At 42.1% G+C, this 24,594-nt stretch overlaps 1 protein-coding gene across 1 annotated transcript; it reads right to left on the reverse strand.

Annotated features, from left to right (window-relative positions):
• Positions 1 to 890: 890 nt before the first annotated feature.
• NKAP (NFKB activating protein) lies at positions 891 to 20,727 on the reverse strand. The gene is made up of 9 exons (XM_035288535.3): positions 20,197 to 20,727; positions 15,773 to 15,853; positions 13,639 to 13,709; positions 12,973 to 13,113; positions 11,183 to 11,246; positions 8,628 to 8,737; positions 8,466 to 8,541; positions 6,591 to 6,740; positions 891 to 2,090 (listed from the first exon to the last, which is right to left on the reverse strand). Exons 1-9 carry the CDS (start codon positions 20,580 to 20,582, stop codon positions 1,916 to 1,918), a joined length of 1,254 nt encoding a protein of 417 aa, XP_035144426.1. The 5' UTR covers positions 20,583 to 20,727; the 3' UTR covers positions 891 to 1,915.
• Positions 20,728 to 24,594: the final 3,867 nt, after the last annotated feature.

Consider the following 24,594-nt stretch of genomic DNA (forward strand, 5'->3'; position numbering starts at 1 on the left):
CTACTCGGGAGGCTGAGGTGGGAGGATCACTTGAACCCAGGAGGTGGAGGTTGCAGAGAGCTGAGATTGTACCACTGCACTCTAGCCTGAGTGACAGTGAGACTCTGTCTCAAAAAACAAAAAACAGAAAACCAACGTTAACAAAAACAGCCAAAACTTCCAGGGTTCCCTCCCCAATTCACTCTTCTGATCTAATTAAAACTGAACAAAATAAGCGAATGAAAAAGATCATGAAATCATAGTCCCACAACTTTCCATTTCTTCCCAACTTAAAAAGTAATAAAGTAAGGAGGTTCTATACATTAAGGATTAAACTGATGACAGATGTTAAAAAAATAAACTGAAAGGTTTAACAACGTTTAAAATGAAATCTGCTTAGTACATAAAACACAGTTAAAAATATTTAATATCATTTTAGTTTCATCCTTATAAAACAGTTAAGCTAAAATACTGACTCATTATATTTTTCCTTATCAGAACTCTTGACCATAGTTGACTCCTATTCTTTTTGATGTTATCCTATCCTCAAACTCAGATCAGCTCAGGTTGAAATAAAGTACTTAAATGGGCATAAGAGTAGACTTCTCAAGACTTTATATTTGAAAGAACCATTTTTAAGTAACTTATTAAGAATTTTAAAAAGCTAATGTTCATATTTCAATTCAAAAAGTCTGTGAGTTCGTTTGCTTTTTGGTGTGTTTGTTAATTTTAGAGTGGAGGTAGGGACTTAAAATCTATTATTTTCAGGACAGATCACATATTGTAGTATACAAGTCAGTTTTCAAATTCCAGATTTGCTTTTTGCAGCAATGCCGTCATTTTGTTAACAAAAGTGGACCCCCATACGTTTCTATGAAGTCCATTTATAACACATTCAACACAGAGGAGTGATAATTTCCCAAAAGTTCAGTTGGGGTAGAGGTGGGGGTGGGGCAGGCATCACATATAGCTAACGGTAGCAGTGTTTCATGGTGTGAGACTGAAGTTTCTCATCTCACTAACACTTTTTGTCCATGCCACCTCCTCCAATACAGAATTGTACTCATAATTTGGATTTTTTTTTTTTTTTGAGATGGAGTTTCGCTCTTGTCACCCAGGCTGGAGTGCAGTGGTACAATCTCAGCTCACTGTAACCTCTGCCTCCAGGATTCAAGCCATTCTCCTGCCTTAGCCTCCCAAGTAGCTGGGATTACAGACGCCCACCACCACGCCTGGCTAATTTTTGTATTTTTTTGGTAGAGATAGGGTTTCACCATGTTGGCCAGGTTGGTCTTAAACTCCTGACCTCAGGTGATCCACCCACCTCAGCCTCTCAAAGTGCTGGGATTAACAGGTGTGAGCCGCCGCACCCAGTTCATAATTTGGATTTTTATTTTTTTATTTTATTTATTATTTTTTTTTTTGAGACGGAGTTTTGCTCGTTACCCAGGCTAGAGTGCAATGGCGCGATCTCAGCTCACCACAACCTCTACCTCCTGGGTTCAGGCAATTCTCCTGCCTCAGCCTCCTGAGTAGCTGGGATTACAGGCACGCGCCACCATGCCCGGCTAATTTTTTGTATTTTTAGTAGAGACGGGGTTTCACCATGTTGACCAGGATGGTCTCCATCTCTTGACCTCATGATACACCCGCCTCGGCCTCCCAAAGTGCTGGGATTATAGGCTTGAGCCACCGTGCCCGGCCTAATTTGGATTTTTAAACCAGAAAGTTATTATGGTCAATCCAAAATAACCCAAAGAACTTGTTAAAGTTCTATCAATAAGCAGCTTTTTACTGAAGGACTGAAAGAATTAAATAGAAGGCACAGTAGCAATGTAAAGCTTTCTCAGAGCATGACAATCTTTTTGTATGTATGTGTGGAAACCAGACTTTCGTTTTTGTTGTTAAAAGTGTCTTCTGGACAATCAAAAAATCCTTATTTGTCATCTTTCCCTTTGGTCTTTCTGTAAACCATTTCTCGAAAACTGGCCAGAATCTTGTTCTCTCTCTTTCGTCTCTCTTCTTGGTTAAAGGATGCAAGGGCTCTCTTCTCATCAGCACTATAGATCTGGTTTTCTTTTCGTAGTCGCACAGCCTCCATTCGGCGATGCCTGGAGAGAATTTTATTTTTGGCTTAATTTCTCAGAGAATTTATTTTGGCTTAATTATTTTAATAGTATATCCTCATTAATCCTTTCTTAGTACAGAGTGGCCTATTTAAGAGCTGACAAATAAAAACTATTTTTTGAAATGAGTTAAATTTCCAAAAGATCGCTTATTAACATTTTAGCTGCCTGGCACGTCCTTTTTTTTTTTTTTAGATGGACTCTTGCTCTGTCCCCCAGGCTGGAGTGGGATGGCATGATCCTGGTTCACTGAAACCTTCACCTCCCAGGTGGAGTGATTCCCCCACCTCAGCCTCTTTCCTGAGTAGCTAGGACTACAGGTGGCTACCAGCAGGCCCAGCTAATTTTTGTATTTTTAGTAGAGATAGGGTTTCACCATGTTGGCTAAGCTGATCTCGAACTTCTGACCTCAAGTCATCTGCCCACCTCAGCCTCCCAAAGTGGTGGGATTACAGGCGTGAGCCACCGTGCCTGGCCCTGACATGTCCTTTGATCATTTCCAGTATTCAAATTATGATCTCTGATTTCCTGTCAACATAGTAAATGTTATCCTTTTTTCCTTTCCTTTTTTTTTGAGATGTAGTCTGGTTCTGTCACCCAGGCAGGAGTGCAGTGATGCTATCTCGGCTCACTGGGACCTCAGCCTCCTGGGCTCAAGCAATTCCCCCACCTCAGCCTCCGGAGTAACTGGGACTATAGGCATGTGTCACCATCACCAGCTAACTTTTGTATTTTTAGTAGAGATGGGGTTTCGCCATGTTGGCCAGGCTGGTCTCGAACTCCTGATCTCAAGTGATCCACCTGCCTTGGCCTCCTGAAGTCCTGGGATTACAGGTGTGAGCCATCGCATCTGGCTGCTATCATTAATTTCAAATACTGGCCAGGCATGGTGGCTCATGCTTGTAATCCCAGCACTTTGGGAGGCTGAGGCGGACGGATCACCTGAGGTCAGTAGAGTTCAAGACCAGCTTGACCAACATGGAGAAACCCCGTCTCTACTAAAAATACAAAATTAGCTGGGCATGTAGCACATGCCTGTAATCCCAGCTACTCAGGAGGTTGAGGCAGGAGAATTGCCTGAACCTGGGAGGCAGAGGTGGTGATGAGCCGAGATTGCGCCACTGCACTCCAGCCTGGGCAACAAGAGTGAAACTCCATATCAAAAAAAAAAAAAAATTTCTAATACTGAGGTTATACGCCTAATTTGTTTCCAGTAAAGCAACTAGAAATGGGCAAATTATTAAACTTCCTAGGTGATATATCCATTTGCCTTTGTGGAACTGATAGTAGGATAGATAAAAGATTTATGTTGTCATTGATCAGGTGGAACTTCCTTTAAGGTTCTAATTTACCATATAACCAAAAGAATCAAGTCTAGGCTGGGCATGGTGGCTCACACCTGTAATCCCAGCACTTTGGGAGGCTGAGGTGGGCAGATCGCCAGACATCAGGAGTTCGAGACCAGCCTGGCCAACGTGGTGAAAACCCATCTCTACTAAAAATATAAAAATTAGCTGGGCTTGGTGGCAGGCGCCTGTAATCCCAGCTACTCAGAAGGCTGAGGCTGGAGAATTGCTTGAACCCGGGAGGTAGAGGTTGCAGTGAGCCAAGATGGTGCCACTGTACTGCAGCCTGGGAGACAAGAGTGAAACTCCATCTAAAAAAAAAAAAAAAGAACCAAGTCTAAATCTATAAATGAAGAGCAGTTTTTGGTCAGTGGATTTAACTTCCAAGTCTCCCTCTGTCACCCAGGCTGGAGTGTGCAGTGGTGCAATCTTGGTTTACTGCAACCTCCGCCTCCCAGGTTCAACTGATTCTCCTGCCTCAGCCTCCTGAGTAGCTAGGATTACAGGCCTCGCTGCCACACCTGGCTCCTTTTTATATTTTTAATAGAGATGGGGTTTCGCCATGTTGGCCAGGCTGGTCTTGAACTCCTGGCCTCAAATGAATCGCCTGCCTTGGCCTCCCAAAGTGCTTGGAGTACAGGCCTGAGCCACCATGCCCAACTGCTGCATTGATTTAAAAAAAAAAAATTTTCTTTTTTAAATTGTTGGCTCTGAGTATGGATGCTGCATTGCTTTTTATATTTGGTGATATAGGGTCCTACTTTCATCTTTTTCCATATGAATAACCATTTCTTTCCTATTTCACTTGATGAATGGTTCTTTCTTTCCCCATTGATCTGACATGCTCTTTCATACACTGAAGTTCCATACATGTATGGTGTCTTTGGGCTCTGAATTTTATTTTTATTTGTATATTTTTTGAGACAGAGTTGCATTCTTGTTGCCCAGGCTAGAGTGCAATGGCGAGAGCTCGGCTCATTGCAATCTCCACCTCCTGGGTTCAAGGGATTCTCCTGCCTTAGCCTCCCAAGTAGCTGGGATTACAGGTACCTGCCACCAGGCCTGGCTAATTTTTGTATTTTTAGTAGTGATGGGGTTTCATAATGTTGGTCAGGCTGGTCTTGAACTCCTGACCTCAGGTGATCCACCTGCTTCAGCTGCCCAAAGTGTTGGGATTACAGGCGCAAGCCACTATGCCTGGCCTGACTTTTATTCCATTGAACTATTCAGTTGTTCTCCAATGCTTTCTAAAGTGCTGTAAGCTTCATAATAGGTCCTCCTATCTCGTAGGGGAAATGTTACTTTCCTGCTTTTCTTCTGCAGGAGTGACTTGGCTATTCTTGTCCTTTTAGTCTAACATATACATTTTAGAACTGGATTATTAAGTTTAATGAAAAACTGTGCTGTGATTTTGATTGGAACTGTATTGAATATACAGATCAGTTTGGGAAGAACTGACAGCTTTACAATATTGCTTTCCTATCCATGAACCTAGTATCTCTCCAGTTATTTAAGTTTTCTTTAATCTTACCTTCTTGCTCTTCTTCTTCAGAAGGAACCTAGCTCTTCTTGTCCTTTTAGTCTAACATACAAATTTTAGAACCGGCTTAGTAAGTTTCATGAAAAACTGTGTTGTGATTTTGATTGGAACTGTATTGAATATACAGACTATTCATGTTTTACATTTCCCCCATAGAACCTTGGGCATCTTTTGTTAAGATTTATTCTTAAGTCCTTTATATTCTGACACTGTTATAAATGTTTTCTTCTTATTTAGTGGCACTTTCTAGTTTTCTGTTGTTGTTAAATAGAAATGCATTTCATTTTTAATGGAACTGTATTGAATATACATTTCCTAGTTGTCTGTTGCTGGTAAGTAGAAATGCAATGGATTTTTGTGTATTAACCTTATATCTAGGCATTTGTCAAACCCTCCTCTATTTATAATTCTTCTGAAGATTCTTTGGGATTTTCCATGTAAACAATCAAATCATTCACAATGTCATTCACAAAAATGACACTGTTATATCATCCTTTCCAATCCTTATTATTATTTTCAGACCAAGTCTTGCTCTGTCACCCAGGCTGGAATGCAGAGTTGCAATCTTGGCTCATTACAACCTCCGCCTCCTGGGTTCAAGCAATTCTTCTGCCTCAACCTCCCAAGTAGCTGGGATTACAGGCACGTACCACCACATCTGGCTAATATTTGTGTTTTTGGTAGAGATGGGGTTTCGCCATGTTGCCCAGGCTATTCCAACTCCTGGGCTCAAGCGATCCACCTGCCTTGGCCTCCCAAAGTGCTGGGATGACAGGCATGAGACACCATGCCCAGCCTTCCTTTCCAACCCTTATGCCTCTAATTTATTTTTCTTGCCTTACTGTGTGGGTCCTCCAATGCAATGCTTCAAATATTGGTCCTCAGAATTCCAAGATTCTGGAGGTGCTTTAGGATTTCTGCAAATATTTGCCCTCAATGTCATTTAAAAATAGTTATCTACTTTAAAAAGTTTATCAAATTTTAAAGAATCCAAAATTCAATTTGATCTAAGTACTGCCACCCTATTAGCTTATTCTCCTGGTTCTTCCTGGTACTTTTTGCTTTTCTAATTTTATATTCCTTTTCTCATACTGAATCCAATGTCCTTTAAAGATTTATTTATTATCCAGAACATGTTCTCAGCTGACCAATGTCTTTTATCATCTTTCTCTGTTATTTAGTCTCAGAAATCTGGGTCCATAAATAACTGGAGACAAACTTGTAACCAGGAAACACTGTCTTGTGAAAATATTTTTCTAATTGCCACATTCCTCATGGGGCAGTGATAAATAGCTGAATTTAACTACATCCTCCAGTGGATAAAATATCTGTACCTAAAAATCAACTAGGAAAGGACACTGGAAAGATTGATTCTTTGAAGTCAGAGCTATAGCTGAGTTTGAGGCCGAGTTGCATATATACTTGGAATTTCAGAAAACCATGTTATACCAACAAAACTAATATCAAACCAATATTTATACTCTACTTTTCATAAGAAACAGTCACTTAATAAAAATCAATTACCAAAATATAATTCTGGTAGTAAATAAGAAGAAAAAGATCTAATCACGGAAACTGAGCTTAATGCCAAGAACATACCTGCTACCGCTCATTACATAACCTGAGCATTCAAATGATGCAATTTCTTCACTTGTCAAGCCAATTTCACCTCTTCGTGGGATACGTTTTCCAGCTTTTACATATTCAGCCATAGCTGCACCTTCACCAGGTAATAGGGCATGGCCATAGCTACAAAGTAATTCAGAATTCACGAAAGGTCCATTAAATTATTTTAATATTAAAAGCTCATAATCTAAAGAGAACAAAAATAAACCCCACATTTTCTCTCAGACAAGAGTAGGAGTAACAGTGATCAGCAGTAGTGTGCTAGGAAGCTCAATGTGAATTACTTTGTCCTAATTAGTGTATAAACATTGTACTGCACTATGACCTATACAACTAATCCAGAAATGCAGAGATATTCTGAAAGAAAAGAACTGATGTGAGTGTAGATTCATGGTTTATAATTATGGATTTATCCCTACAGGCATTGCCATTACTGGTTCTGCCTCCAGCTGATTCCCTTTCCCTTTTTCCCTTAAAAAATCCAAAGTATGCCAGGCATAGTAGCTGACGCCTGTAATCCCAGAACTTTGGGAGGCTGAGGCAGGTGGATCACTTGAGGTCAGGAGTTCGAGACCAGTCTGGCCAACATGGCGAAACCCCACCTCTACTAAAAATACAAAAATTAGCCGGGTGTGGTGGTGGGCATCTGTAATCCTGGCTACTCGGGAGGCTGAGGCAGGAGAATCGCTTGAACCTGGGAGGTGAAGGTTGCAGTGAGTCAAGGTCATGCCACTGCACTCTAGCCTGGGAGACAGAGCGAAACTCGATCATGCTGCTGTCTTTCAGCCTGGGAGATAGAGCGAGACTCCATCTCAAAAAAAAAAAAAAAATTCTAGGCAGGGCATGGTGGTTCATGCCTGTAATCCCAGCACTTTGGGAGGCGGAGGCAGGCAGATCACAAGGTCAGGGGTTTGAGACCAGCCTGACCAACTTGTGAAACCCTGTCTCTATTGAAAATACAAAAAAATTAGTCAGGTGTGGTGGCACATGCCTGTAATCCCAGCTACTCAGGAGGCTGAGGCAGGAGAATTGCTTGAACCTGGGAGGCGGAGGTTGCAGTAAGCCAAGACTGCACCACTGCACTCTAGCCTGGGTGTCAGAATGAGACTGTCTCAAAAAAAAAAAAATTCTGCTGATAAAAAAAATAAGAGAAAGGGCCAGGCACGGTGGCTCAAGCCTGTAATCCCAGCACTTTGGGCGGCCGAGGAGGGTGTATCACGAGGTCAAGAGATCGAGACCATCCTGGTCAACATGGTGAAACCCCGTCTCTCCTAAAAATACAAAAAAAATTAGCTGGACATGGTGACGCATGCCTGTAATCCCAGCTACTCAGGAGGCTGAGGCAGGAGAATTGGCTGAACCCAGGAGGCGGAGGTTGCGGTGAGCAGAGATCACGCCATCGCACTCCAGCCTGGGTAACAAGAGCGAAACTCCGTCTCAAAAAATAAATAAATAAATAAGAGAAAAAGGAATACAAATTTCTGTGAAGATTAAGGAGAACCAGAAATCACACCTACTTGTGGAGGGGAAGTATTGGGAATCAGCATATGCATCTCCTTTTGAAAAGGGCTCTGAAGGATAGCAAGGATTTTAACAGGAAGAAACTGGGGATAGGGAAGAAAATAGAGGGCAGGGAAAAAAAGGGAAGGTATACTGGAGGAAGAAACAAGCTGAACATGGCATAAAAGTTGGAAAGTGCACAGTAAGCACAGGGAGTATATAGTAGTCCAGCTCAGCTGGAATCTGCAGTAGAAATAAGGGAATAGAGTGAGATAAGCTTGGCAAGGTTAAGTTAGAACCAGACTTTTTGGAAGGTACTTTAGATATTATAAATACACTGCTACTCACTTCAAAGGTTTATCATCTTGAGAGGTAAGTGTTTTTGGAGCCTCTGGGCCAATTAAATCTGAAGGTTCTTCAGTCTCTGCATGAAAGATATTAAGGAACACATTCACATTCTGACTAATTGGTTACTTTAATGTTGAGTTAAAGTCTATCAGAAGAACCTACTTGTTCGATCCTTCCAGGGATTCTCCAGAAACTCTTCTTGGGATTCCTTAGAGCTTGAATCACTGGACTCTTTTCTGCTCTTCTTAGACCTCTTTTTCTTATATTTCTTCCTACAGGGATTATAATTTGATACAAATTCACTTTATCCTCCTATGTTAGAGGGCATCTTAATTTTTCTCATTTTTCTATTTAAATTTTGAACTGGTGACTATACATCTTAATTTTTCAAGGCAAAGAAAGGTGACAATAAAATGATCTGAATTCCCAGCTTATTCAAACTTGCTAGATAATTTTACTTAAAAAAATCTAACTTATCCTGGGAAACATAGTAAGACCCTGTCTCTACAAAAATTAAAAAAAAAAATTAGCTGGGTGTGGTGGCACACACCTGTAGTCCAATCTACTCAGGAGGCTGAGGTGGGAGGATCACTTGAGCCCAGGAGTTCAAGGTTGCAATAAGCTATGATTGGCCCACTGCACTCCAGCCTGGGCAACAGAATGAGACAGTCTCTAAACAATTTGTTTCTAAAAATTCTAACTTATTTAAATAAATCATCTTTTCTTATAAAAATTATTACTAGGCCGTGCACAGTGGCTCATGCCTGTAATCCCAGCACTTTGGGAGGCTGAGGTGGGTAGATCACAAGGTCAAGAGATTTAGACCATCCTGGCCAACATGGTAAAACCCCATCTCTACTAAAAATACAAAAATTAGCTGGGCATGGTGGCGGGCACCTGTAGTCCCAGCTACTCAGGAGGCTGAGTCAAAAGAATCACTTGAACCTGGGAGGCGGAGGCTGCAATGAGCCGAGATCGCACCACTGCACTCCAGCCTGGTGACAGAGCAAGACTCCATCTTAAAAAGGGCAACAAAAAAATTATCACTAAAGGAGGCTGGGTAAGGTGTTTCACCCCTGTAATCCCAGCACTTTGGGTGGCTGAGGCGAGTGGGTCACTTGAGCCCAGGAGTTAGAAACTAGCCTGGGCAACATGACGAAATCCTGTCTCTACAAAAAATAGAAAAATTAGCCAGGTGTGGTGGCACACGCCAATAGTCCCAGGTATGGGGGAGGTAGGAGCAGAGGTGGGAGGATGGCTTGATCCTGGAAGGTCCAAGTTGTAGTGAGCTGTGATCCTGCCACTGCAATCCAGCCTGGGTGACAGGGTGAGACACTGTCTCAAAAAAAAGAAAAAAAAAACCACTAAAGGGAACAAGGAAATACAATTCTCATGTTGTAGAAAGCAGAAATAAAACAGCCTAAAAAGTCTCAACAATTTGAGCATTACAAATAATTTTATGTGTAATGAATTAAAATATGTCAAATATGTTTAAATCTGTGGGTTCATAATGATACTTTAAAAAAATCCAATTCATTATTTGAAAAGTCATAAAACAAACAAAATTGTCCTGCTCTTACTTTATAAACTATATTTCAGGGTATTTAAATAGTTGATGAGGGTAAGTTTCTCTTATAGAATTATTCTGCCTAATAAATGAAGGATAAAGCCAGGATTAGACTATCACCATTTTACAACCCCTAATGAAATAATGGATTGAGATAATGACCATCAATAGCTGTTAATAAGACAAAAAGGGATAACCAGACATTATATGCCTCCTGATAGTACCACCACCTTCACAGCACCACCTATGGAGACTCAAATCTGAACCTTGTCAGGCCTCTAGACCTGGCAATCTACCGGAAATACAGAGGACAGAGAACATGCCAAAGAATTCCATAAGAATAAAATCACTGCAAGTTATGGACATCATTTGGATCCTGATTGGAATAAACTATAAAAAAAAACTGCTGAGAATTGAGGAATTATTATTATAAAATGTTTTAGGCATGATAATAGCATTGTGATTATGGGTTTTTTTTTTTTTTTTTTTAAATATAGAGACAGCATCTCGCTATGTTGCCCAGGCTGGTATTGAACTCCTGGGCTCACGTGATCCTCCTGCCTGGACTCCTAAAGTGCTGGGATTACAGATATGCGCCACTGTGTCTGGCCAGTTTTTTGTTTTGTTTTAAAGAATACCTATCTTTTAGAGAAAGGTACTGAACTGCTTATGGATGGAATGATATCTGAGATTGATTCAAAAATAAATGATGGATGGTAGATATTGCCCATCATTTGATAATTATTTAGACAGCATGATGGATACAGGAGGGATCATTATACTATTTTACGTAATTTTATATACGTTTGAAATTTTCTGGCTGGGTGCAGTGGCTCATGCCAGTAATCCCAGCACTTTGGGACTCCAAGGTGGGAGGATTCCTTGAGGTCAGGAGTTCCAAACCAGCCTGGCCAACGTGGTGAAACTCCATCTCTACTAAAGTAAACACAAAAATTAGCTAGGCGTGGTGGTGGGTGCCTGTAATCCCAGCTACTTGGGAGGCTGAGATATGAGAATTGATTGAACCAGGGAGGCGGAGGTTGCTGTGAGCCGAGACCACACCACTGCACTCCAGTCTGAGCAACAGAGTAAGACTCTGTCTCAAAAGAAAAAAAAAGAAATTTTCTATAATAAAACTTAAAAAACTGACGATCTGTGTTTCCTCTTCTTTTCCTTTTTCTTGGCTTTCTTTGCTCTCCTTTTGTTATTTTCATCTGCAAATTAAAGCACAGTACAATTAAGAAAAAAAAATTTTAACTCTAAAACCGTAGTACTTTTGAGTAGGTAACTAATCTATTACTGTCCCATTTATTATTGCAAAGAAATTACCTCATTGGAATATTTATTGCTATTTGTCAGGAACTGTAAGAGGTAGTATAAACATAGAAATTAAAGTCACTAGGTATTTGGTGATATAGGGTATTATTATTAATTTTATTGTGTGACATAGTGTTGTGGTTAAGTAGGAAAATGCCTCTCTTTAGGAGATGCATACAGGGTGGAAGTGTGATGATATTTGTAATTGAGTTTGAATATCTCAGCAAAAAGCCCATATTTTGAAGTAAATATGTAAAAATACTAGCAACCACCAAATCTAGGTGATAAGCATATGGTATTAATTATACTATTCTCTTCACTTTTCTCAATATTTAAACATGTTCATGATAAAAAGGAAAAGAAAACTATGTGTGTGTTGGAGGTGGGAGAGAGAATGCTTTCCAGGAGCTCAGGCTAATGGAGGAGACAGATAGGTAAAGAGATCAATACAGACTGGAGTGATAGACAGCTTGGGGAGCCTAGACACACAGAGGAGTCTTAAAATCAGACTGATGTGGGGAGGGAGGTTGAGGAATGGTTGACCAGGAAAGGTTACTCTTAAAGTAGTTCTTTGATTACAAAAGTACAGAAGTATGCCCACTGGTGAAATGAGTAAATGAAGCTGGGTGGAGGGAGGGACTGGCATTGCAGGCAGAGGGCCTCTCTGTCAAGCAACAATTAAGAGAAAAAACGGGGAATACTAAGCAGACAGAAAGTAGTTTTAAGATTACAGAGGATGGTGCAAGAGAGTGTAACAGGGTATATGTGATTAGAGAGAGGTGAGTCAGGGTCTGAACTTTACCCTGAAGGCTATGGATTGCTATTGAAGGATTTTAAGTAGGCATTCGGTGATATAGGGTACTATTACTAATTTCATTGTGTGAGACAGTGTTGTAGTTAAGTATAAAAATGTCTCTTAAGGGATGCATACAGAAATATTTGGAAGTTCTGTCTTCCAGAACTGAGGAAGAGAAGTGATAGGGATGGCCAGGAAACCTGGTTGATATCAGAGGAAGGTGAACCTTTGCGTAATGCTAACCCCTGAGGAGGCACCTTCTGGTCAATCATCAGCCAGGAGACAGTACAAAAAGGAGACTATTTGCGATGCACTATCCCAGATAGGGTGCCTTCCACAAATCAGCAGCCGGCATGAAGGGGGCACTTTATGGCATACCTTTTTGAAAAGTATACAGAGGTGCTCGTTGGGCATGAGAATTACATAAAAGAGCCCTTCCACTGGGCTAATGCAGCCCTGTAAGGCTTACTTTGGTACAGCCCAGCCCCCTGACTTGGTCTGGTGGCACATGCCTTCTACAACTATGCACATCCAATCTGGAGTCAGATCGCTTAGGTTTGAATCCCAACTGTGTGACCTTGGGGATAGTACTTAAAACCTGCTCTGTGTCCACTTCCTCATCTGTAAGATGTACCTTACAGCTATTGTATGAATTAAATGGCAATAATGAATATAAAGCATTTAACGGGATGCCTGGCACAAGGTTAGCAAGCATTCAAAAACTCTTCAGTGCTACTATTATTTTCAGGAACCTTCTTCTAAAATAAGTTTTAAGAAGTAAAACTAGTTTTGAAGCAAGGCTTGCAGAATGCTGTTGGCTTTCTTACCACTGGAGTCTGTTTCAGAATCAGAGTCACTGTCGCTATCTTCAGAATACTTCTTGTGTTTTCTTTTTGATGATTTTTTCTTTCTCCTTTTCTTGAACCTTTCTTTTGAATGGCTAGACTTCTTCTTCTTCTTTCTTTCTTCTAAGAAAATACAAATAAAAAATTATATTCTAAAAAATTATTTCTGAACATCAAAAGAAAAAGATGATGGGCAATTTGAGTAAAAGCAAAGTCTAATGTTCAACTATTTACAAACTGGTATTTTAGGCGGGGCACAGTGGCTCATACCTGTAATCCCAGCACTTTGGGAGGCTGAGGTAGGTGGATCACGAGGTCAGGAGTTCAAGATCAGCCTGACCAACATGGTGAAACTCATCTCTACTAAAAACTCAGAAATTATCTGGGCGTGGCTTGAGCCTATAATCCCAGCTACTCAGGAGGCTGAGGCAGGAGAATTGCTTGAACCTGGGAGGCAGAGGTTGCAGTGAGCCAAGATTGCGCCACTGCACTGCAGCCTGGGCAACAAAGCAAGACTCCATCTCAAAAAACAAACAAAACCCAAAAAAACCCGGATTTTTTTAAATCCCTCAAAAAAATAGCTCTGTATTTCAAAAATACCCTCTGGGTTTTTTTTCTCTTTCTTTTTTTTTTTTTAATTTTAAATACCTTCTGAAGTAGAAGCTGAAGTAGTGCTTTTCTTTGGCTCTTCATCCTCTACTGGTGTATGTTCATCAGAACTGAATTTAAATAAATGGTTATAAGAATTAGGAAAGTGATGAGACATGGACCATGGCGTGTAAAAACACGAACCCCAAATTTTTCAGTAACAGCACTGACTGTCCAAGAACCATTAAAAGCAAGCATTGGAGATCCTGAGGCAGAACTTGGGAATCAAAACAACAACAACAACCACAAAGCAAGCACTGAACTACTTTTGAAAACATGGAGTTCAAGGGTCTACTGCCTTTGTAACAATAACATAACTTATCATTTGTATAATACTTCAGTGTTTACAGAGTGCTATTTAAACAAAGCAGCATGGAGGATTTAGATTTTCAGAAGAAACCACAGGGAAAAAGTAGAGAAACAAGAACCATAAGGAAAGATTAAAGAAACTGGATATAAGAAGGTTGAAAAAAGACTTCACAATTTTATTCTAAGCACGTAAAAGACAAATGGTAAAGCAGCAACTGTTCTGTCTCCTCAGAGCAAGAACCTAACAAACTACAGTCTAAAGAGATTTTGATTTGCTGCAGAGAACTGTAAAAATGAGTATTATTCAAATTCTACAATAGTTTAGAAAAGGAGTTTCCACATCATATAATCTTTTCCTCTGAAGATCACACTTGCAGTAATTTAAATATTGTCTAGAAAATTATTTTTAGAGTTCCTTCCAACTCCAATTCAATGCATTCAGGTTCTTCAAGCATTTTCCTTTTTTTATTTTAAACAGAGACGGGGTCTCGCTATGTTCCCCAGGCTGGTCTTGAACTCCTGAGCTCAAGGAATCCACCTGCCTTGGCCTCCCAAAGTGCTAGGATTACATGCATGAGCCATTACATCTGGCCTTTTCAAGCATTTTCTAAATGTATCTGTAAGAACAGGTTTCAGGCTGGGCACAGTGACTCAAGCCTGTAATTTCAGCACTTTGGGAGGCTGAGGTGGGCAGATCACGAAGTTAGGAGTTCGAGACCAGCATGGCCAACATGATGAAATCCCATCTCTACTAAAAATACAAAAATTAGCTGTGTGTGGTGGTGCATGCCTGTAGTCCCAGCTACTAGGGAGGCTGAGGCAGGAGAACTGCCTGAACCCGGGAGGCGGAGGTTGCAGTGAGCTGAGATTGCACCACTGTACTCCGGCCTAGAAACAGAAAAAGACTCTGTCTCAAAAAAAAAAAAAAAAAAAAAAAAAAAAAAAAAAGAAGAAGAAGAAGAAGAAGTTTCACATAGTAATGCTTTATGATCCAGTCATAAATTACAGGTTTACCTGTGAAGCACATTGTCTCAACCTAAAGTTGGCACAGAAATAGAGGAGAGTGAAGAATAACTTATGAGTAGCATCAGAGAAAAGAAATAAGAAAAAAGAAAAAGCATGAAGCCTGCAGATAGTATTGGATATAGGAATATTAACTAAAAAAAACCATATTAGTACATTCATTTTAAAAAGTTTATTTGTAGGCTGGGTGTGGCGGCTCACACCTGTAATCCCAGTACTTTGGGAGCCTGAAGTGAGTGGATCACGAGGTCAGGAGTTCGAGACCAGCCTAGCCAACATGGTAAAACCCCGTCTCTACTAAAAATACAAAAATTAGCTGGCATGGTGGCAGGCGCCTGTAAGCTACTCAGGAGGCTGAGGCAGGAGAATCACTTGAACCTGCAAGGCGGAGGTTTTGGTGAGCCAAGACTGCACCATTGTACTCCAGCCTGGGCAACAGAGCGAGACTCCATCTCAAAAAAAAAAAAATTTCTTTTTAAGGCTAACATCTGGCATGCAATCTGCTACTTAGTTGAGAAAAAACAATTTAAAATAATAGGTGTATTATTTAACAATGAACCTTTCTATTAATGGGAAATTCATACCCCCTGAATTATTTTAGATTATGCTAAAATCTACTAGCAACATGTTTTAATCTTTACATATGTTCTATGTTTTTAAAACTTAAGGGGTAGAAGAACATAAATCACAAGAAAGAAGAAAAATATGAGATATATTTAAAGTTCTTTACTTAAACATTTTGACAATACACTCAATTTAAACACGTTATAACATTTTAAAAAGATATTTTTAAATCACTTACTCTGGTTCAGGATTCTTTGGAGAAAGTCCCCATACTTCAGGAGCTCCCAATTCTCCAATTCTCTCTCTCTCACTTAATCTCCTAGCAGATAAAGACATGTAAATTATAACTAAATGGCTGAGTTATTTCCTAAATATATAATCCAATTTAATAGGAGTCTACTTAAGCATTTCTTCCCCTTACATTTTGAACATGAATAAAAACTTGGTTTAAATAAACTCATCACTTAAGGTCTGATGTTCTGATGACACTATCAAATGGTACAGACTACAGAAGTGATGGTCTGGGTGACTGTCAAGTACATCCTTCTGCTGAATGGATGACTTAGCTCTTAACTGCTTATTTCATCGTCTGTAATATGTGACGGAAACAGTTTCACATTTAGAAATAACTTCATTTGTTTACAGATTTATGAAAGGTGAAGAGAAGTCTCGTTTGATTTGGTCAAACCTTCGATTTTCAGAAACCAAGGAATTAATGAAGAAAATATAAATGATGCATTAGGCATAGAAAACAACTGAAGTTCTGAAAATGAAAGAACAGCTTTTTTTTTTCCTTCCCGAGATAGAATCTTGCTTTGTTGCCCAGACTGGAGTGCAGTGGTTCAATCTTGGCTCACTGCAACCTCCACCTAACCGGGTTCAAGCAGTTCTCCAACCTCAGCCTCCTGAGTAGCTGGGATTACAGGCACGTGGCACCACACCTAATTTTGGTATTCTTAATAGAGACAGGGTTTTACCATGTTGACCAGGCTGGTCTTAAACTCTTGACCTCATGATCCACCCACCTTGGCCTCCCAAAGTGCTGGGATTATAGGCATGAGCCACCGCACCCAGCTGGAAAAAAAAATGTTTTTTATTTTTTGTAGAGATGAGGTCTTGCTTTGTTGCTCTGGCTAGTCTCGAACTCCTGGCTTCAAGCAATCCTTCCACCTCAGCCTCCCAAAGCACTGGGATTACAGACATGAGCCACTGCACCTAGTCAAAAAGTTTTATTTAACAAAAACTATACTCAGGGCAAGGCACAGTGGCTCATACCTGTAATTTCAGCACTTTGGGAGGCCAAGGTCGGTGGATCACCTGAGATTAAGAGTTTGAGACCAACCTGGCCAACATGGTGAAACCCTGTCTCTACTAAAAAAAATACAATTAGCTGGATGTGGTGGCATGCACCTGTAGTCCCAGCTATTCAGGAGGCTGAGGCTAGAGAATCCCTTGAACCCGAGAGGTGGAGGCTGCAGTGAGCCAAGACCATGCCACTGCACTCCAGCCTGTGTGACACAGCAAAACTCTGTCTCAAAAAAAACCCCAAAAAACAACAACAAAAGAACTATACTCAGTGAGATACAAGGTTGTTCCCTCTTAGTCCCTTTTTGGAAAAGGAGTGCATTTTCTATCTATTCTCTGAAGGACACTAAGCTTTATTTGTTTTATGCCTGTGTTTTCTTGTTTTAATGTTTGCTATTACTCATAAACTAAAAACAAAACAAAACAAAGACTAAGGCTAATCCCCTCAAAGTTTAGCTGCTTTTGATTCCTTTTTTTTTTTTTTTTTTTTGAGACAGAATTTCGCCCTTTTTGCCTAGGCTAGAGTGCAATGGCATAATCTTTGCTCACTGCAACCTCTATCCCCCAGTTTCAAGAAATTCTCTTGCCTCAGCCTCCTGAGTAGCTGGGATTAAAGGCACCCATCACCACACCCAGCTAATTTCTGTATTTTTAGTAGAGACAAGGTTTCACTATGTTGGCCAGGCTGGTCTTGAACTCCTTACCTCAGGTGATCCGCCCGCCTCAGCCTCCCAAAGTGCTGGGATTACAGCACTGGGTGTGAGCCACCTCCTCCGGCGACTCCATTTGTTTTTTAAAATACTTACAAAATAAATATAATTGGAATGAGTGTTTGAATAAATTGTTTTTGCTTCCTTAATCAGGGGAAAGGTATAACTATGCAGAGTAAGACTGAGAGGGTTTCTTGCCTGAAGTAACAGACAATCTAAAAGGTGACATACTTATAGCTGTACTTGGAATTTATGGATATGGGGGGAGGAAGGTCTACCGGACTGTTAACAGCAGGAAGTCCTGTTGTCATACCTGTTGCCCCCTGGCTTCATCTGTATTGTTAAGATAAATTATTGGCAGGGCAAAGTGGCTCATGCCTGCAATCCCAGTACTTTAGGAGGCTGAGGCAGGCAGACCACCTGAGGTCAGGAGTTCAAGACCAGCCTAGCCAACATAGCAAAACCCTATTTCTACTAAAAATACAAAATTTAGCTGGGTGTGGTGGCACATGCCTGTGATCCCAGCTGTTCAGGAGGCTGAGGCAGGAGAATCACTTGAACCCGGGAGGCGGAGGTTGTGGTGAGCCGAGATCACACCACTGCATTCCAGCCTGGGAGACAGAGTGAGACTCCATCTTAAAAAACAAAACAAAACAGATAAATTATTTATTTTCTAAATGTACCTATGCAAGTTTCATCCAAGCAATTCTGACATCTTTTGGTGAGGATTCTGTAAGAAGAAACCATTTACTTTTTGACTGACATAGCCTGTGGATACTTTTCTGAAAAATTTTCTTTGGAGATAGAGGTCTCCAACCTAACTCAGGACTGTTTTTACTGTTTTTGCTCCCATGCATGAAACATTAATAGCTAACACTAATGCAATAGTTATTATGTTCCAGGCACCTAATTATTACAATCCCCAAATCCTTAGTACTTATTTTATCCCCTTTTTAATGATGAAGAAATGGAGCTCAGAGACATTAAGTAACTTGACCACGGTCACACAGCTATTAAGTGGCAAATAAGGGCTTCATACTCAGTCTGATTCTGGAGCTTGTCCTTTTTCTTTCTTTTTTTTTGAAACAGGATCTCCATCACCCAAGCTGGAGTGCAGTGGTAAGATCATGGCTCACTGCAGCCTGACCTCTCCTGCTCAAGTGATCTCCCACTTCAGCCTCCCTAGTAGCTGGAACTACAAGCACGTGCCACCATGCCCAGCTAATTAAAAAAATTTTCTTTGTAGAGACCAGGTATCCCTATATTGCCCAGGCTGGTCTTGAACTCCTAGATTCAAGTGATCCTCCTGCCTTGGCCTCCTAAAGTGTTGGGATTACAGGCATGAACCTCTGCACCCAGCCAAAAATGCATAGTTTTAAGGAGAAAGGAAAAGGTTCATAATTATTGCTGTGTAAGTCTTAATGTCTTATGTTTTCTAATTGTTAAATTATGTGTCAGGCACTGTATTAAGTTATTTATGTGCACTTACATGCTTAAAATGAGAAAATTAGAAATATTACAGGCATTGAGGGGCAGGTTAAAGCTCCAACAGTTGGGAGAAGTCTTGATTCTTCCGGCAGCGGGAGGTAATGAAGTATAGTGATGAAAAGGACAGGCTCGGCCAGGCATGTGGTCACACCTGTAATCCCAGCAATTTGGGAGGCCAAGGGAGGAGGATCACTTGAGCCCAGGAATTTGACACCAGCCTGGGCAACAGGGTGAAACCCTGTCTCTACCAAAAAATACAAAAATAAGCCGGGTGTGGTGGTGCACACCTATAGTCTCAGCTACAGGACTATAGGAGCCCAAGGAGGCTGAGGCTCCAGTGAGCTAAGATCGCACCACTGCACTCCAGACTGGGCAACAGAGCTAGACCCTGTCTCAAAAACAAAACAAAACCACCCCCAAACTATGCATTCTTCCACTCCAATATTCACTTTCATTAGAGGTCTAATCTCATCTTGACATCATTTTTTTGTGGTTAAGATTCAGACCACTTAACAAGACTTTTCAAGGTAGGGTTATCTATCAGACTCCAAAAATGAGCTTATCAGATCACTTTTCCTACAGGCATCTAATCGTCTTGTCTGAGGGGAAGGTTTATTTCCTATCCAACTTAAACCCTTGATTTCATCCCTTCCTAATTTCCCACAAAACACTTCTACATATATATCTTGTTATCTCAGACCTGTGAGTTCCTTCATTCAACAAGCAATGGTTGAGCGCCTATTAAGTTCTAGGCACGTAGAAATCTGTGATCAGAACTCTCCTCCGATCACAGGCTCCTCCATGAGCTCAGTCTAGTAGGGAATACAAATATGTTCACGAATGATAATGACACAACCAAGGAAATGCTACAATTTTGGTAGGTCTGAGGCTGTCAGCATTATCTGCTAACAAGACTGGAGGCGGAAGAGGGTAGCGGGAGAATAGGGTACCATATGAAGGAGCCCGAGGGTAAGGGAAAATGTAACGGGAGAAAAGGACGAATAAAGGGTTGTCATGGGTGGATTAAAGAAAGGAATGAAAATGGGCGCAAGGCAAGGAGAGCGAGCGAAACGCGAATAGTCAGAAGCGGAATGAATGATAGATCGGACTCCAAAGGCACGTAGGCTCGTCCAAGAGAAAGTTCGGCGGTCTCACTCACTTCTGCCGCAGGCTCTCCTCCCTCTCCTTGTCGAGGAGGCTAGGCCAAGGCTTGTCGCTCCCGTAGGGGCGCGAGTAGCTGCCATAATAGACTGACGAGGAGGCAGAAGCGAAGGGGATGCCCCGGGGCGCAGAGGGCCGCTCTCGAGAACGCGACCGCGAGCGTGAGCGGTAGGATTGGTTTCGGGAGCCTTGGCTGAGGGCACCTAGCTGATGGTTGAGTCCATTCCGGTCCCCGGACCGAGAGCAAGAGTGCGAGCGAGAGCGGCGGCCCCGCGGGGAGCGGGCAGATTTGCTGGGCTTCGGACTCTTCGACGAACTGCGACGTCTTCCTCCCGAACCCGAGACCTCCCCATCCGGGCTGCGCGAGCCGGACACCGGAGCCATTGCTACTGGGGGAGCCCAGCAGCCGTGGGAGAAGGGGGCCCTCTCGCGAGCCTAGAAAGAGCTCTGTTTCCTTGGTTCCCGGGACCCGCCGCTGCGAAACACCCACAATCCTGAGGAAACCTTGCAAACAGTTCCCGGTACGTCTGCAAAACCCTTCCCCGGACCTACGCATGCGTCGCCGACCGGAAGCGATATGTGTATCGCTATAAATAAGCCGGTGGGGCAACTAGATTGCATGCATCCTTCCAGTTCCGAGTGAGGCTCCTCAAGTCTAAGAGACCAAATCCTTTCTCAGCCTTGAACTTGAAACACCTGAAAAGAAGTATATTTCATTGAGTATATATTTATTTCTTTTTTTTTTTGAGACCGAGTCTCGCTCTGTTGCCCAGGCTGGAGTGCAATGGCGCGGTTTCGGCTCAGTGCAACCTCCGTCTCCCAGGTTCTAGCGATTCTCCTGCCTCAGCCTCCCGAGTAGCTGAGATTACAGGCACCTACCACCATGCCCGGCTAATTTTTGTATTTTTGGTAGAGACGGGGTTTCACCATGTTGGCCAGGATGGTCTCGAACTTCTGACCTCATGATCCGCCCGCCTAGGCCTCCCAAAGTGCTGGGATTACAGGCATGAGCCACCGCGCCAGCCTAGTATATTATTTCAAACACAGTATATGGTATACATTTCAATGAGTGGCTGTATGAACAACAGTTAATTCTGCTTGTGTTTTATGTGCTTTCTGTGTGTAATTATATATAAATGTGTGTGTGTGTCATGTATGAAAGTATGAATGTGTCTGCGCGAGGTGGCTCACGCCTATAATCCCAGCACTTTGGGAGGCCGAGGCAGGCAGATCACAAGGTCAGGAGTTCGAGACTAGCCTGACCAACATGGTGAACCCCCGTCTCTACTAAAAATACAAAAATTAGCCGGGCGTGGTGGCGCGTGCCTGTAATCCAAAGTACTTGGAAGACTGCTGAGGCAGGAGAATCTCTTGAACCCGGGAGGCGGAGGTTGCAGTGAGCTGAGATCATACATTGCACTCCAGCCTGGAGACCGAGCGAGACTCCATCTCAAACAAAAACTAAACGAAAGTATGAATGTAAATTTTCTATTTTTTCCAATACCAAGCAAATGAGGGTTTTTTGTGACTGGGGATGAGCTATGTTGTCTAAGCCCATATTGCCCTGTTTGCTTAAATGGCGCAAATTTTGTTAATGACTTGTGCCTGATAAACGCCAATTAAGTTTCCGGCCTAGAGAACAAAAACTGCATACTTATCCCTTAGCCACCTCTCTCTACCAATATGCCCCAGCAAAAGGAGGTTTTTGGTTTTTTTGTTTGTTTTGTTTTTGAGACTGGGACTCACTCTGTTGCTCAGTGTGGAGTACAGTGGCCGAATCTCGGCTCACTGCAAACCTCCGCCTCCTGGGCTCAAGCAATCCTCCCACCTCAGCCTCCTGAGTAGCTGGGACTACAGGCGCCTGCGACACCAAGCCCGGTTAATTTTTTTTTTTGAGGTGGGTGGGGGAGAGACAGGGTTTCACCTTGTTGCCCAGGCTGATCTCAAACTCCTGGGCTCAAGCGATCCACTAGCTTTGGCCTCCTGAAGCGCTGGGATTATAGGTGTGAGCCACTGGTCTGGCCTGTATTTTTTTCCCCAAAAAGTGTTATTTAATTTTTAAATTTTTGAGGCAGGGTCTCACTCTGTCACCCAGGCTGGAGTGCAGTGGCACGATCTCGGCTCACTGCAACCTCCGCCTCCCAGTTCAAGCGATTCCCCTGCCTCAGCCTCCTAAGTAGCTGAGACTACAGGCCGCGCCAGCAAGCCCAGCTAGTTTTTTGTATTTTAGAAGAGCCAAGGTTTCACCATATTGGCCAGGATGGTCTTGATCTCCCGACCTCGTGATCTACCTGACTCGGCCTCCCAAAGTGCTGGGATTACAGACATGAGCCATCGCGCCTGGCTCAGAGCCATTTGTGCAGCACTGGCTACCTCTCAGAGGATGCCCTATTCACAGCTTCCCTTTACTAAATAGCTCCCTAAAAGTGAACATCAGCTCTGCGCCCAGTCATTGCCATGGGTTTCTTTCTCACCTAGGTTTCCACAGCCTCCTTTTCCACTTCTGATTTTAAAACATCTTTTGTTTCATCTTTTTTTCCCTTGTTCAAAAAAGAAATGGACAGAGATTCTTCCTTGCTTTCTACCTTGCCTCCATTTTTTTTCTTAATCCAGAATTCTTGGGCCTAGCATTGGAAAAAGTCATGCTCCAAATCTGCATGTCTCATAGTGGCCCTAATTTTGTCTGGGATGAGTCTAGGCAAATCAGTTATGGTGCCTATGCCTGAATGTCACCACTTCAATCTTCTGTGTCTTTTGATTGTGAAAGTAAGAGCATGTGTATGAGGCATCTTCTATATTCCTAGAATCTAAAATACTAGCATATACATGTTAGGAATTCACACATTCACTTTAAGATCTACCCTTTGGCTGGATGTGGTAGCTCATGCCTGTAATTCCAGCACTTTGGAAGGCTAAGGTAGGAGGATTGCTTGAGGCCAGGAGTTTGAAACCAGCCTGGGTAACAAACTGAGACCTAGTCTCTACAAAAAATAATTTTTAAAAGATGTACACTTTGTATGGGGGAACCCAGCCCATTGGTGTATAGATGATAATTAAATTTTGTTTATACCATTGTGTTACCAGAAGAGGGTGTCCAGGTTCCTGGGTTTTGAACAAAGAATTGGACAAAACACAGAAACAAAGCAATGAAACAAGCCACAAAAGCAGAGATGTATTGAAAACGAAAGTACAGTCCACAAGGTGAAGCAGACCCAAGCAGCTGCTGAAGGGCCCAGTTACAGAATATTCGCTGGTCCAAGTACCCCCTAGAGGTTTTCCATTGGCAACTTGGTGCTCACTTTATGTAAATGAAGTGGTGGCATGCAATTAGTCTGATTGGTCGCAGAGAGCAAAAAAAGAGACAATCAGAGATACTTTCAATTTCCCATCTGCCAGTGCAGAAAAGATGGGGGTTTGCAAAGGGAGTAGCCACTTGTCCTTTTGTTATTTAGGCATGGAAAGTTAGAGTTTTCCTTTTAATTTAGCTCTAGGAAGTCAGTGTGAAATGGCCTTAGTTTGGAAACTGTCATGAAGACCGTACCTTAAAGAAGGGGACTACAAAATGACAGCTGATGACAGGGGATCATTCCAGGCCAAATGGGGCCAGACCAAAGGAAGGCTAAAGCAGAGGAGGCATGGGTGGTGTAGGCAGCCTGGGCCATGGTGGCTCCAGAAGAGCCCATCTCCAATAGGGCTCTGGATCAAGGAGGACATGATAAGGCTCATCCAAGATTATGCCTACCCATTGCCCAGGGGGACAGGGCCACTGCCATGTTATTTGGAATATTAATTAATGTCCCCTGACATCTCCTCTACTTGACCCTTCTATTTTTAACGCAAACCTTCAGTCAGAGGTTTTATAAAGAGGTCGGTTTAGTATATTGAACAATTAATATCATAAGGAAAACAAACCCACAACATGTAACTCTATACCATTGGCATTTTAAACTCCACAGGGAGAAGCTGTTTCCTTACTGGTAAACTATTTTAGGAAAGTTAATGCTGTACTCCCTTCTCTTCAGTTCTGTTTTGGACTATGCTTATTGATTTGTCTCTCTTCTCCCATTTTCATTTTCTTTAAGGGTGTTTTCCCAGCTCCTGCATGTGAGTCTAGTGGACACATGTCACTCTGTACCTGCTGTTAACGCTGTGCTTGGTAACAGGACGAAGAAATATCAGTATCCTGATAGTGAACCATCGGGGTGTCCAGCTGCCTCTGCTGCCTCACTTCATAGTGTCATCCTGGTTGTGGGGGATAGTTGAGCAAGGCATAAGGTGGGCCCCATTTGCAGTTACATGGAGGGGAATGGCCCCTCCATTTGCGAAGCTAATCTTCAGTCTGAAGTAACTAAATCAATAGGAGCAGGTTAGAATTTTAATCAGGTTTCCTCAAGGA

The sequence above is a fragment of the Callithrix jacchus genome, chromosome X (assembly GCF_049354715.1).
Source record: "Callithrix jacchus isolate 240 chromosome X, calJac240_pri, whole genome shotgun sequence".
NCBI classification, from domain to species: Eukaryota; Metazoa; Chordata; class Mammalia; order Primates; family Cebidae; genus Callithrix; species Callithrix jacchus.

Excerpts from the sequence above, each read along its gene's own strand:
- NKAP (XM_035288535.3), bottom strand. The coding sequence starts at position 20,582 with ATGGCTCCGGTGTCCGGCTCGCGCAGCCCGGATGGGGAGGTCTCGGGT. Across the intron at positions 8,542-8,627 it reads TCCCTGGAAGGATCGAACAA|AGACTGAAGAACCTTCAGAT; the intron begins GTAGGTTCTTCT and ends TCTTTCATGCAG. Across the intron at positions 2,091-6,590 it reads TATGTAATGAGCGGTAGCAG|GCATCGCCGAATGGAGGCTG; the intron begins GTATGTTCTTGG and ends AATTCTCTCCAG.